Genomic DNA, 14,216 nt, shown 5'->3' with positions numbered 1-14,216 from the left:
CATGTATCAAAAAAAAAAACATCACTGTGATCTATCCGCATTTGTACTATTACGCATCTTTCTTGAATAAATATAACTTTATTTTCTACTGTTTTCACCCAAAATACAAAATTCCCGTACAATTATTTTCTTAAAAAGGGGACTTCATTCTTAAACTCACCATCTGACTATTTTGAGCCCTCCCCACACACCCCAAAAATGGCCACTAAGTTCAAGTAAAATAAATGCCCCCCCCCCAAAAAATATATAACTACTCTTGTTAGACTATGACTGACTACTTTTGAAATATATGACATGTGGAGCAGATTTTAAAAAAAATCAATTTAAGAACATTTGAAACAATATCTTTGTATTGTGAGGAGCGCTCTGATTTCAGGCTGTCCTTGAAGGCAACATCAAGACAGATCAAAACAGAGGTGTGCAAAATACAGTACCTACCTACAAACCCCCTCCCCCACACCTCTCCGCCGTCACAGCTCTTGGTGGTCCTCTTGGAAAGGTGACATGCCACTTCGATGCTAACCTACTCCAATTTCTTGATGAATCTTGACATACTGTATTTAATTGAATCTTTTCTTAATAGAGTATAATGGTAAATACTATTCGGTTTTTGGAGTCAGACTAAAAAACTAATAAAGTCAACAGCACATGTTTGAAACAATAGTTGTTGTTGTTTGTTTTTTTTAATGGTTGATGCAACGTCCTGCTAAGGCCCAAACTCTTCCCCCCCGAAAAAGTACTAGAAGGTCAATCAGTCCTTTGCATTTTTAAATGGCTGAAAATTGAATTCAAACATACCTAAATAAATATGTGTGTTTGTTGTAGGAAGTCAGGGGAGGAGAGAAGGGGTAGAAGGCTTGCGGGGGTCAACAAAAACAAGAGTTCTAATTAAAGGCAACTTGAAAGAGAGAAAAAAAAGGAGGGTGGGGGGTAAAAAAAAAAAAAAAAGAGGTATTCTCCATAAAAATGGTTTTGCTCTTCCCGAAAAAATGTAAAGAGAAGAAAATGGGGGTGGCATCGAGGTGGTGGGGGTAGCTTTCTTTGGGGGGTGGGGGGGGGCGTTCCTCAGTACTTTCACTCCATGTCAAGCCTTTGAGAACTGAGGAGGAACGGCGCCACCATCTGGTTAAAAGCTTTGGTCACAGGGCTGACGGGGTGATGGCGGTGAAGGGCCTCTTGTGTGATGGCCTCCTATCAGAGCCCGTGCATGTGCACACAAACTCTGGGAATTCTATGCTGTTTGGGTTGGGGTGGGGGCACGCAGGGAGGGGGGGGGGGTACTTGTAATGCAAAATATGTCCACCAGAGGGGCTTCAAGCATGGATTTGCGAGCAAGGGAGGGGGACAATACAGTCTCGTCCTTATGGCCAAGCTGAAGCATTTCTGGACTTTTTTTCATTTTGTATTTTTTTAAAGCAGAAAACCCCAAATGCCGCAGGCCACCTTCACTCCTGGGCTTTGACACCAACCACCAGCAGTGGAAAGGAGAGGATACCTCTTCTCCTCAAGATGGATGCTATGAGTAGGAGGGTGTAGGATGCGCGGACGGGGTCTCAGTTGGAGGCGCTGCTGTTTGAGGAGCTGGACGTGGAGGCCACCGCCATGGCCGAGTTGCCCGAAGAGGCCACTGACTTGCGGATGTGAGGCATGAGGAAGGGGTCGTTGGACAGCTGGTGCACGTCAATGCGGTCCTCCTTCCGGTACACTAAACAGCGTCGGATGAACGCCTGCGGGAGCGCCGAGGCCAAAACGTGAAGATAAAAACAAACGTGTGTAAAAAAAATAAAAATAAAAAGCCAGGAAGGAAATGTTCCTTACCTTAGCTTCTGGTGTGACGACTGGTTTGGGCGGGAACTGCACGTCGGTGGCCTTCAGAATGGTGTTCTCCTGCAGGATGTCCTGCTGAGACTGGTTGTGGCCAAAAGGCTTCACGGGGAAGTAAAGGAAAATTCACTTCTTAATCGCTGAAGCGATCAAGACACCAAAACTGAATAAATAAATAAAGCCAACCAAACAAGCGAAATTAATCAGTCCCCCCACTATAATCCAGCCAAATTGCAGCCTTTGCGATTTGAAAATGGCATTACAATGTCGATTTCAAATTGACCGATTGTTCAGGCCTGCATGCAACAGATTCGCGATGTCATCATGACTATTTCGAAACGTGTGTACTGTGTTCCTTACCTTACGGCCATACAAGCACTGGTAGAAAATGACCCCTACGGACCACACATCCACCTTGTTGGAGATTTTGGGGGGCTCTTTTCCGACTACGAAACACTCAGGGGGCAGGTACCTGAAGGTTGAAGATGGCATGAGAACGGAATTTTAAAAACTAAATAAATAAAAGCCCACGTCCATAAGCTTTCGTCTCACCAGTACGTGCCGGCCCCCTGCGACGTGAGCTCCATGCCGTCTACAGAGTTGTAACTGTCGTCATCCATGATCTTGGATAGGCCGAAGTCTGTGATCTTGATCTCGCCACACGCCGTGCCGTTCACAAGCAGGATGTTACCTGAATGATTTGACATTTTAACACCAACAATAACAACAACAACTTTGCTTATCGTGCTTTCGGGGGAACAAATGGTGCTTAATTCATTCAGTACCAGCCAATTCTGGACCAAGTCTGAAAAGACGTTTAAAAACGTCTTTGGGAGTGAATGAGCTAAGAGAATTTCAAGGGGTAAACGGCTCTTTGCATATCATCTTCTATGTTGGCAAAAATAAAGCTCTTTAAAAAAAAAAAAAAAAAGGCTCCAGGCGGTGTTTGCAAGACTTTCCCAGACTAACCAGGATGGACAAAACATAGCCCTAACTCTAATCCTAAAAAAGACGAGGTGAGTTAAGAGGCGCAAGTAACCCTCACCTGGTTTAAGGTCGTAGTGGATGATGGGCGGCCGGATCTCGTTGAGGTACTTGAGGGCGTTGACAATCTGCATGATGATGGAGCGACCTTCCTTCTCGGACATCAGCTTGTGCTGTTTCAAGTAGAAGTCCAGGTCGTTGCCCTCGCAGTACTCCAGGACTGTGCAAAACCTGACAGCAAAAAAAAAAAAAAAAAAAAAGCAGGGGGGCCGGATAAAGGGAAAGTAGCTCAAAATGAACAATTGCATCTTCCGAGACAAGATGAGTGACTTTACGAGTCTGTGTCGAGCGAGAAGTAGTCGTAGAGTTTCACTATTCGCGGGTGGTCCAGCTCTTTGTGGATTCTGTATTCTCTGCATGCGTGTCTGAAACAAACAAACACAAACGCGGGTTACGCGACACGTGGGGAAGGCCCGTTTGTTGGTGGTGGCGTGTCACTCACTTGTGGTAGTTTTCCTTTTTCTCATCCCTCCAGTTTTTGTTGAGCTGGTGGATTTTGACCGCCACGTACCTTTGCTCTGTTAAATCAAAGGCCTGAAAGAGAAAGTTGAGGGAGGAGACGTTTAAGTTGAGAGAGGTCCTCATTTATACTTCTAATCAACAAGGGTTGATTACACAAGTTCTTAAGAGTGGAACCTTTAAGGTCAGAAAAAAAAAATCTGCAGAATATTTTAGCCTCAGAGTTTGCATGAGATATCAGCGGTCAGTACGAGACCACCGTTGAATTCAGTTCAATTCGTTCGTCGAAGAATGAACTGTTTACAGTGTTTGTGCTTTTGCGATCTTCTAATGAATCTCTCTCTCTCTCACTTTGTAGACTTCGCTGAACCCCCCGCGTCCGAGTAAATGAAGAAGCAGGTATCGGTCGTTTAGCGTCGGGTGGTCTTTGAATCTGCAAGCAGGAGAGGAAGGTGAGTATCCAAGCAACACGCAAGGCCTTTGAGGGTGGGCGTCAGAGGGAGGAAATCCTACTGGGAGTTATCCTCGTTGTGGATTCTTTTGAGCTCGCGAATGTGCAAGTTGCGGACTCGCTCCAACCTCTCCAGCTCCGCCTGGATCTCGGCCTCCTCCTGCAAAAGATGACGAAGACGCGTCGGCGTGCCCTTGCCCGTGACAGCTCCGTTACCCTCGGATGTCACGCGAGCGAAGCTTTACCTTCTTTAGATGGCCCAATCTTAACTTGAAGATTTCCTCTTGCTCGTGGTACTCGGCCTGCGATAACCTGCAACGAGAAAACAAGTCAGGGAAAAAAAAGTTACAAAAACTAAAAAGAAGGAAGATCGTCCATTTAAAAGCAAACCAAGCTGCATTTGCATACGTTTCGCTCTCCGTGCCGTTGGCTTTGCTTTTGCGTTTGTTCTGTTCCAGGTTGGGCGGCGGCGTCTGGGCCATGGAGGGCGGCTTGCGCTTGGCCAGCAGCTTACGTTGCCGCTCGATATCTTCTCGCTGCGAGTTGATGCGCTCCTGTTGCCTGTGGAGGGGAGCGCGACACACCAATAAAAGGGAGGGGACATGTCGTGGAAAAATGCTTGCCCTGGCATCTGTGCACCTTCCATTCGGCTTATTGGCGCGTTACGTACAGCAATCAATCCCAGCCATTTTCATTGGAGCAACCCCCTCAATCCCAGCGTTTTACTGGATTTTGACTGATCTTGCAAGGCCCACAGAATATTTGGTTCTAATGCTATATAAACATGGAGCCTACCAAAATAAAGTTTGGACTCTCTTCTTCAGCAGAAAAAATTTTTTGTTTCTGTCTTTTTCTATTCTTCAGCAATCGGCATTACAAAATGGCTAAGTTTCATGGAAATGACGATTCTTGGGCAAAAAAAAAAAAAAAAAAAAAAGGAGAAAAAGAGCTTTTTGTACAAGCATGCATTTCAATCACGTGAGCCACCACTGCCACCTACTGGTCGCTTTTTATTTTACAAGATTTACAATGCAAACGGCTTATTCTCATTCACAGATTGCATCAGACCCTCCTCTTCTCTATGATGCAAAAAAAGACTTGGACGTACAACTACGTCCTTGGTAGGCGTCTTGTGGAATGAAAGAGTCCAAAAGCCGGCTGTCCATTGATCACGCTCTCCTCGCGCGCAAGCCGAGCATGGTTCTAATCGCGCGTTGCCACTTACTTGATGAGGTTCTGGAAGGCGTAGCCGTCCGTCCACTGCTCGGTGAAAGATGCTCCGTGTCGGACTGTGGTGAAGTGGCCCAGCCGAAGGCGGTCCTGCATGCTTTTGTCTCGGCACGCCATCTTCTCCTGCTTGGACTGTGGCGCAAGACAAACACCAATCAATCAATCAATCAATCACAAGGTGGAGCAAGGTGGGGTGGAGCGGCATTTACTTTTTCAATCAGCAGCTTCTTGGACATGGTCACGCACTTATTTAAGCGCTCTTTATATCGCTCAAGCATCCTCTGCTGCTCGTCGATTTGTCTCCGCAGGTCACAGTTAGCCTGCAGCACACAAGCAAGGGGAAGATGAAAAAGGAATGTCCGAGGAGTCTTCCGAGAGGCGGGGCGGGGGTGGGGGGGGGGGTGATATGATTTGTACCCGCAGCAAATCGTCGATGCGTCCCTCCTTCTTCTCCAGGTCGGAATTCTTGTTGTTTTCCATTGCGATTAGCCTCTCTATGGTAAGGTCGGACTATAGGGTGAAGTGCAAAAGGGGAGGGGGGGAAAAAAGGGGGTGCTTTGGTGAATAGAGGAGAATCAATTAGGAGCAAGTCAATTCAAGTGAGGGTCTTCAGAAGTACCTGTGTGGCTTTGTGGAGCAGGTAAAGGGCGACTGGTTTCAAAGAGCACGACGAGTGCTCTGTGTTGGCTGAGCCCACTGACGACGGGCTTCCCTGTTGCACCTGCCAAATAGAAGTGGGGGGAAACCCGCTCTGTTAGGATTTTTTTGCAGCACTTATTCCAGCTTTAAGACTCCAGGATCAACATTCACACTGTCACTTTAAGACTGAGGACGACTATGATTTTACAGGTGAGTATTTGGAAATGTTACTTTAAAACTAACTATAACACGAAATCAGAAGTCAGAAAAATGTCAAAGGAACTCCGTGCGAGCCCTCCTGGTTTCCGAACAAGCGTGGAAGAATAGAAAGGGCAGGTGAGAAAGAGAAGCGTTCACCGGTTGCACAGACGCTCACCGTGACGGGCGGGTTGGAGAGGGAGTGCTGCGGGGAAGAGCGGATCACCGGTGGGATCCCCCTGGCGGGGCTGGCACCGGGACCGCTGCCTCCCGCAAACTAGACAGCGAAAAGGAAAAAGAGAAGACAGGAAAGCGGTTGAGCGGGAAAAGGATGAAACGAGGCTCAAACGAGAGAGAGTTTTTGACACTCACCTCAAAATAATCGCTAATTTTATGCCCCCTTGTTCCTGCTTTGCCTGACGAAGAAGATGCACGGATTTAGTGGACAGATACAAATTCAGACATTTGAGGACAAAAACGTCCCTTCCCCCGCATGTGTATTTCTTTAATTGCTGCAAGACTGTATCAGCATTTGTGTTCAACTAAACAGGCCAACTTTTCACAATGAGTCAGTAAATTTGTGAGTAATTTGAGGTGAGGTTATGCTTAATGTGCTCGACAGTGGCACCTTGACGAACAGTTGCACTCATGACGGGATTTCAGAGGTATGCGCCAATGCTTGATAGGCCTGTCATGAGAATTTTTTTCTTAAGGATGATACATTTTCACGGAAACTATCATGATAAATGACAATGTTGATGTTTTTACGCCACTATAATGAAAATAGAGCATAGTGGAATTCAAGTACATTCTATTCAAATCACTCTTCATTATCAAGAATGTAGAACTTTGGCATTGAAATGTTTGTAGTGCCCATGCAAAAGTATTTCCAGTGGGGTGTGTTCAATTTCAATGTGATGCAAGGTGGAGTCTCACCTTGGCTGCCATCAAAGTGGTCCGCTTTCCGTTTTCGGACTCTCTGGTCATTTGCCTTTTTCTCTGGAGTCTGCCGGGAGTGAAGTGAGTCCATTTATGACAGTCATGTATTCAACGGCTACTGTACGTGCCCAGAATAAGCAAGCAGAAGGAACGACTTACGAACCTCAAGCTCTTTGTCACTGAGCGAGCCGACGCTGCACAAACTCTGGTTGGACGACTCATTCTGACTCTGACCCGAGCCCTGGTAAGAAAAGCCATTTTATCACTCGGGCTTACGGTCATTTAACATTTTGGACTGGATGCTGTGAGCACAAACTGGTGGAAAGTAAAAAGCTGAGGGTGCCTTGTTGCTATGGGCGACCGTGTGATGCCTCAGCTCTTCCCCGGCTTGTCACTCAAACAAATCACATCAAAATTCCGCAGGCACTGCCCGATGTGGGGGGGAGAGCGACTTTGTCATTCTGAGCACACAAGCGCTCTCTCGCTGAACCCTCCCTAAAATGGCTCCCTCAACATTAGACATGCTGCCAAGGATGTATTTCATTGTCACCTTTTACCAGAAAAAAACCCAAGTGTCAGCTTTTTGCTGGGAATTACCAGGCATTTCATCAGACTTTTGTCAACAGAAAAACTGCTCAGGATTTTACTGATTTTTTTTTTAAATCCCGCAAAACTTCAAATACATCTTTTATAACCCAATATGAAGATGACGGTCAAGAATAAAACTTGTTTGTGACATCTGACTTTTCGGAAGAAATACCCAAACGCAACTTTCTATGATTAGTAGACGCCTCCTTAACACACAGAGCACCTCTCATCAAACGGGGTGGCAGAAGGCCGCCATTTTCTCTGCGGCGCCAGCAGCCATGCCATGCTGCGGGCTCAAGCTCTGCCGATGGTTGGCACACGGCCCACCGCTGGCACAGAGTCTCCTTCCTGAAACCGTTCCAGGATCACCTTCCGCAAAGACGAGGCAACAACACTGCCACGCCGCCTCACTCACACCTGGTGAAAAACTATTTCAGCATTCCTCCTCGGCCTTCATCTCTACTCCCCCCCCCCCTTTGCACTCCCATCCTGTCTGTGGCCTTCTTGGCAGGCACCGCCACTTGTATATGCAGGCAGTACATCATGAGCAAGGGGGGGGGGGGGGGTTGTCATGTCAGGCCAGCCAAAAAACACACATATACGAGGCGTGCCACACAAAGGAAGGCCACTGAGCAAAAAGGTATGTCACGGCAAAAGTCCTAAGGAGCAAGAGGAGACCTCCACTGACCTTAGCCACGCCAACCCCAGTGAAGCGAGCCTCCAGCAGCTCCTGTCGCCGAGGGTCCAGGCTGTGCAGTTCTTCCATCATGGCTGCGGACACAAGAGAGCACAGATGAAGAAGCGGTGGCCGCCGCCGCCGGGGTCCCGCACGATCAAGCGGCAAGCTACGGATCATTGTTTCAAAACACATAGGATGCGATGAGTCACAGCACAGCTGTGGATACCAAATAATTCTTCATTTGACTCATCCCAAAATATTTCCATGTCTTCTGTACAAAAACTAGAAGATAAAGGTGTTATGCATCCACAATGGAGGCCTGATCTGGGGGAATCACTGCCTTTGGTATTAAAAAAAAAAAAAAAGATGGTATCATCATGTGATAACTGCCTGACATTAAATTACAGGCCCAAGTTACATGCAGCTGGAGCTACCTATCAAAGGTCACACAGCTGGAGGACAGCTGGCAGGCTAATGTACAGAAACTGATGGACATGCATGTGAATATTTTGGTTATTTATAAAAGGTAACAGTGACACGACGATAGACATCAGTTTACCTGATGGACATTATCTGACATAAGCTCACCTATGGCTTGCATATATCAAAAACATTCAGCACACAGGTCAATTCTTGAAATAGTTTTTTATTTTTTAGGGTGAGGGGATGAACAACTCATAAAGTGACTGTGAAAAAGTAATTGTTGACGATTGGCATTATTAACAAGATAGTTAGCCGGCTTCATAAACGAGCTAACTAGCGCCCCCCGCCCCCCCCCCCTCTCACATCACACGTTAGCATAGCAACCCCAGACGCTAACACAAATTAAAAATAACATTCAAACTTGAGGTTTTACCGAGTTACATCTCCACAGGCGTGACAAACATGGGCGATGGAAAGAGAGCGTGTGAATATACCCATTCGAATGTTTAATGGAGACGCGTGAGACGAGATGAAGACAGCCGGCTAGCGTTAGCTTGCCTGTCCTAAAAGAAGCATCTTATGAGTGGTGTCAGGATGTTGGTGCCACGACGCTCGAATCAACGTAGCAACGTAACCTCACTTCTTTCACTCGACAACCTCGGGCGAGATACTCACTGCACTCGAGCGTTTCCTCGCTCCTCGGGGTCTGTCTTAATCCCCGGGTGGCGTCCCCGTTGTTTCCCCCCGGTGCTCGTCAGTCCCTCCCGTTGTAGGCCGCATCCACAGCCTCGGGCCTCGCGTGACGCTTGTGAGAGAGGATCGTACGGTAAACTCGGGTAAGGGCGACGGCCGGATTCCGACAGAGGATTCCGACGGAGGATTCCCCCACCCTCCGCTCGGGAGGCCTCGGCAGCTGAGGGTATCCCGGACCCGCCTTTGAGCACTCCTTAGGCGGGGATCTCCTTCACGTCCCCCTCGCCGAGCACCATAACTGTTGTGATATCGCGTCTCCCCGTCCACACAATGGCGACCCTGGAGTTATTTGCCCCCCACCTCTCTCCAGCAGGTATAAATGATGTCTTTAAAGCTGCCGTCAGTTAACCCCTACTTTTTTCCTCCCCCTGAGGTGGGGATGCTTTTATGGTCCAGGGCGACCAAAACAAAGTTGGGCGATGCACGTCTTCTTCCTTCCTTCCTCGTATAGAATTCAATATTGCCCTTTAGAAAAGTTGGTGTTTCAGTTAAATCCGGATCGATTCGGTTCGGTTCTCCAGGCGTTTTTTTTTTTTTTTGCAATGTAAACAATAATCACCCAAATCTCATAATGTCTCGTGAGATTGTGTCAAGTAGTAAGCGGCTGTTCCTGCAAATCTCGTGCGGACCAATAGCTGATCTGCACACAATACAATCAAAGCACGCAGTCAGTGCATGTAGTGATGCCAAAGTCGCCTTGGCTCTCAAAACACGTTTTTTTCCGATGCAATTAGTCCCCTGCCCCTCAAAACAAAACATTTACTGACATTTTTATTAATCTTGCATGTACAAAAGGTTCAAATTAGGCCATGATATTCCAAAATATTGCTAAAAAAACAGAATCCGGGTGAATGGAAACACTTTCTGAAGTTCGTAGAACAGAGAACAACACATGATGGCAGCTCATGCAGCAATGGGTTGGTATCAAGTTGTGGTGGTTTCCTCCTCTGGTTTCCGCCAGTACTTGCACTGGATCCACACCCTATACATGGTGAGCTGCTTGCCGCGGTTCACCTGGAGCCTCCGATCCACCATGTTCTGCACTTTCTCCAGCCCAGCCTCAGTGAATATGTCATGCAACTCGTCTAGAACCAAGAAGCACAGTGATATAATCATCTACTACAGGGGTCCCCAAACTACGGCCCGCGGGCCGGATACGGCCCGTCAGCACATTTGGCCCGGCCCTCTAACCCTCCTGTTGTCCTCAGGTCAAAATGACCCGTCACTGTGTTAAAAACGCCCCAAAAAACCCCTAACTGCAAACAGCGGTGTCTACAAGCCTACTGGAACCTACAAAAGGATTATAAGGAAGGAACACAAGAACTTTAAGAGACTGCTCATATGTGTCAGAGAGATTCTGCTCTGACAACTGAGCTGAACTTTTATCTGTTAAGATTGTGCATGGCACAACAGAACGTTAATGTTCCATGGCTTTTTCTTTCTATGAAGAACCCAGAGAGAGTTATTTAGTTATTATTTATTTCCCGTTTTTTCTGTGAAGAACTCAGAGAGGGTTATTTAGTTATTATTTATTTAATTAATATTGTTATTATTTGTTTCCTGACTTTTTTTCTGTAAAGAACCTGGAAAGGGTTATTTGGTTATGTGTGGCTTTCTGGAAAACAATAAATTTTTTAAGCTCCCCTACGATCGTCACACTTTTTCTGTTACAAACTGACACCGGCCCCCCATCAGAGAAGGGAAAAGTTATGTGGCCCTCACAGGAAAAAGTTTGGGGACCCCTGATCTACTATATGTAGAGTAATTCATAATTTTACTATTTTGCAGCGGCAACCCCTGAATGGACAAGCCCAAAGTTGCAACTAAAGTTACCTTGTGTAAAGAAGTACACCCTGGTTCCATCGCCACGGACGTAAAAGTTCTCTGACAGACACCGTCCTTTAAAAAAATAAAAAATAAAAAAATCATACAACATACATGATCTATTATATATCAAATTCTTTAGCACTCAATATTTTTGAATATCCCCTAAAGGGATCATAATCACAAACCACAAATTGTGGTTTGAGTCATTTCATGATGTTGTTTTGTCTACTTGCCTTACAAAACAAATTCTAAAATCTCACAAATTTTGCAGAGACTATCAATGCTTTTTTTAAATTAGAGTGTGACAACATATCTCATGAGTGCATTTCTTTGGTCATGATAATGTCAGGGTACGTCGATTTGATTGACGTTATATTGCGCCTTTCCCAATTGCCCGTCTAAAGTTTCACATTTCCCAGTTTCCTGCAATGCGACATCAGGCCAACTCACCTTTCTTAAAGCGCAGCTGTGCCATATCGTAGCGTCCGTAGTCCCTCAGCAGCATCACCCCGCCGGGCTTAAGCAGCCGTGCCAATCTGCCCACAGATGCCCGCATTCTAAAATGAAAAAGAAGCGACATGTTGTGCTTTAATTTCCCAACAAATGACGACAAAGTGGTTAACTTCCACACTCAAGGACCACATTTAATTTTTAAATGGATACATGGGGTTAGTCACTTACAGTTTGGAGTCTGCCAAGGCAATTTTCAATGACATAAACGAATAAAAGTAAATTCATTTTTACTAGTTGACATTAAGGGGAAAAAAATGATTAAATGATTACAACAAATGTAAATGCATGATGAGCTGGCCATACTTTGCTTAGGCGGGAAAAAGAAGGCATACATACTTGTCGGGATGCAACGCCGACAGCACAAAAATGAGCACCACAACATCAAGGCTTCCATCCGGCATGGGATAGGCAGCGCTGTCATCGCTGAGGTCGCGCACGAAGGCGAAGCAGCGTCTGGCGTCGTACTCCGGGTTGGTCTTGAAGGTGAGAGAGAGAGAGAGAGAGAGAGAGAGAGAGAGAGAGAGAGAGATATGTTATTGACTTAACTATGAAATTTTATTGACGCGCTCTCACCTTGACAAGCTCCACAGCTGTACTGGAGAAATCGCAGCAGTACACAAAAAGTCCTGGGTCGCTGTCGGGAAAAAAAAGGTCATTTCAGTGGCAAAAATATATATTTGAAATACTTGCAGTATATTGAGGTATGGACTTGGTCATGGAAGGAATTAAACGTGCAAGTTAAGGTAACACCGTATGTAGTCCGCTCTCACTTATTGGTCTTCAAGATGGGAAAAACCGTGTTGCCAACACCACAACCGACCTGTCAAAACAAACAAACAAAAAAACAAAACAAACAACACTGCTGCATTCTGTTCAATATTCTGTTATGAAGTTAGAATATAAATTAAGCAGCAAAATCCACCCGTTTTGAAACATCTCAGGAGGCAGCCATTTTGACATTTGCTGTCAAGTGAAAATATCGTCCTCTGTTCCACCCATTTTAATTACAGGGGATAGTGAGACATTTCAATGTTTACACTGTCAAAGCTAAGACAAGCAGCTCACCTCGAGAATTCGATACGTTGCGGAAGAACCAGGGAAGTCAGTCAGATTTAAGCGGGCGACATGCCCACTTGGATCCAAACTGGACTGAGGACTGTGATGTATTCCCGCGCTATCAGGATTGGCACGTTGGTCGTGGAGGTATGATGGCGTCAACTCAGGGAACTCGGTGAAGAGCCAGTGGCGATCTTTGAAGAAGCGGTTCTCATGGATTGTGTAGAAATCATTCCAGTACTCGTTAGCCCGGCTGTCAAAGTCCTCTGGGGGGAATAGACAATGCAAGGGGTGAGGTTATGTTGATGACACTTCATTGGGGACACCTGCAAACACACACACACACAAAAAAAAAAAAATTTTTCAAAATGTACTCCACTGAAAAATGTGATCATCAGCGACTGGTCAACATCGAATATTTTAATCACACTTCACAAAAACCTTTACGTCGTGCAGCCGCTACTGACTACTATCAATGCTAATCTTCTTCCCAATGTAAATCTTATTTAATCATTGCTATAACATCATACCAAGGGGTGGGCCTAATATTGCATTCAGTCAAAACAAACAACAACAAAAAAACACCCATACCATTTTTTAAGCTATTAAATTGAGCAGGTGTCCCTTATGTCATCACCAAAACGTCAACTAAACATGATTGTCACATTTCAAAGTTAAACCTTGTTTCTCCAGAGGCAGGGGTTGACTATTCTCTTGTACTTTGTTCTTTGCAGCTGCTTCTTGCTCCTCAGTCCACTCCACATTGTCCCTGTTGACACATTAGAGATATTTAAAACGTATTTTATGACTTTTACGTTCGTTAATAAAAGTAGTTGGTGGTATAGTAGCATCTAAGGCCAAAAGGACTGCTTGCCTCTCCCAAAAACATGAACGTTTGGTGGCCAAAAAGCCGGCGATTTAAACCGTTTCCGGGTGCAATTCACCCACCACGCGTTGTGCTGGAAAACCTGCCGGGGGTCCGTAAGAAAACGAGTCCCGAACTGAGGTCGCTTCTCTTCGGTAGCGGACGACTGTGACAGAATGTGGTTGGATCCGCGGCCACCGTCGGCGGCCGTGCCGGGCGTCGCCATGTTGAAAAAGGACAATTGAGACATTCATGGGCTAACGGAAATTTTAAAACTGCTATTATTTCGGAAATTTCCTACACATTATTTAGAAAAAAACTAACACAAACCTTTCAAATAATAGACACTTTCTTCAAGATGATTTTATAATAATACTTGATGAGATATTATGCTACGTATCGTTTGAGCCGAGGCTTTTCCTGATTTACTGAAACGCCTCAAATAAAAGTTGGCAATGTATCCACTAGAGGAAGACGTTTCCCACAAGTGGATAACAGACGACTCGAGGATTGTTGTTTCAAAAAATGAATTAATAATAAAAATAACAATAATAATGATAATAATAGTGATGATGATGATGATATACCTCTTGGAAAATTATTCCTGAAAACATGCAAAGACTGATGTTGATGTAGAACTGAAATGAGGAGCTACAGTATAGCGTTTAAATGTTTTACAGCATTTCAGTTTTCATGATTTATGTTGGGGCGTGGCTAAAACGGCGCAC

The 14,216-nt window shown here is 45.5% G+C and overlaps 2 protein-coding genes across 4 annotated transcripts; both read right to left on the bottom strand.

Annotated features, from left to right (window-relative positions):
• Positions 1-328: 328 nt before the first annotated feature.
• On the bottom strand, positions 329-9,757 carry tlk2 (tousled-like kinase 2). 3 transcript variants are annotated; one of them, XM_086132256.1, is made up of 22 exons: positions 9,364-9,757; positions 9,150-9,279; positions 8,061-8,143; positions 6,948-7,025; positions 6,782-6,851; positions 6,218-6,261; positions 6,024-6,122; positions 5,628-5,729; positions 5,426-5,518; positions 5,218-5,328; positions 5,004-5,140; positions 4,187-4,339; positions 4,024-4,090; positions 3,841-3,938; positions 3,679-3,760; positions 3,311-3,402; positions 3,144-3,233; positions 2,870-3,039; positions 2,377-2,515; positions 2,185-2,296; positions 1,819-1,926; positions 329-1,727 (listed from the first exon to the last, which is right to left on the bottom strand). In XM_086132256.1, exons 3-22 carry the CDS (start codon positions 8,139-8,141, stop codon positions 1,554-1,556), a joined length of 2,100 nt encoding a protein of 699 aa, XP_085988382.1. In that variant the 5' UTR covers positions 8,142-8,143; positions 9,150-9,279; positions 9,364-9,757; the 3' UTR covers positions 329-1,553. The 3 variants fall into 3 exon arrangements, with proteins under 3 accessions (XP_085988382.1, XP_085988381.1, XP_085988383.1); XM_086132255.1 differs by having other exon boundaries at positions 9,150-9,757; XM_086132257.1 differs by lacking the exon at positions 6,024-6,122 and having other exon boundaries at positions 9,150-9,756.
• A 223-nt stretch (positions 9,758-9,980) lies between these two features.
• On the bottom strand, positions 9,981-13,717 carry mettl2a (methyltransferase 2A, methylcytidine). The gene is made up of 9 exons (XM_086132258.1): positions 13,572-13,717; positions 13,304-13,392; positions 12,633-12,889; positions 12,338-12,387; positions 12,141-12,201; positions 11,904-12,043; positions 11,505-11,611; positions 11,061-11,126; positions 9,981-10,312 (listed from the first exon to the last, which is right to left on the bottom strand). The coding sequence occupies exons 1-9, from the start codon at positions 13,712-13,714 to the stop codon at positions 10,152-10,154; spliced, it is 1,074 nt and encodes a 357-aa protein (XP_085988384.1). The 5' UTR covers positions 13,715-13,717; the 3' UTR covers positions 9,981-10,151.
• Between the last annotated feature and the right edge of the window lie 499 nt (positions 13,718-14,216).

The sequence above is a fragment of the Hippocampus guttulatus genome, chromosome 16 (genome assembly GCF_054856545.1).
Source record: "Hippocampus guttulatus isolate MCC_2025c chromosome 16, RoL_Hgut_1.0, whole genome shotgun sequence".
Taxonomy (NCBI): Eukaryota; Metazoa; Chordata; class Actinopteri; order Syngnathiformes; family Syngnathidae; genus Hippocampus; species Hippocampus guttulatus.
Note: the sequence above shows the minus strand (reverse complement) of the source record. Positions and strands in the feature narration are given on the sequence as shown.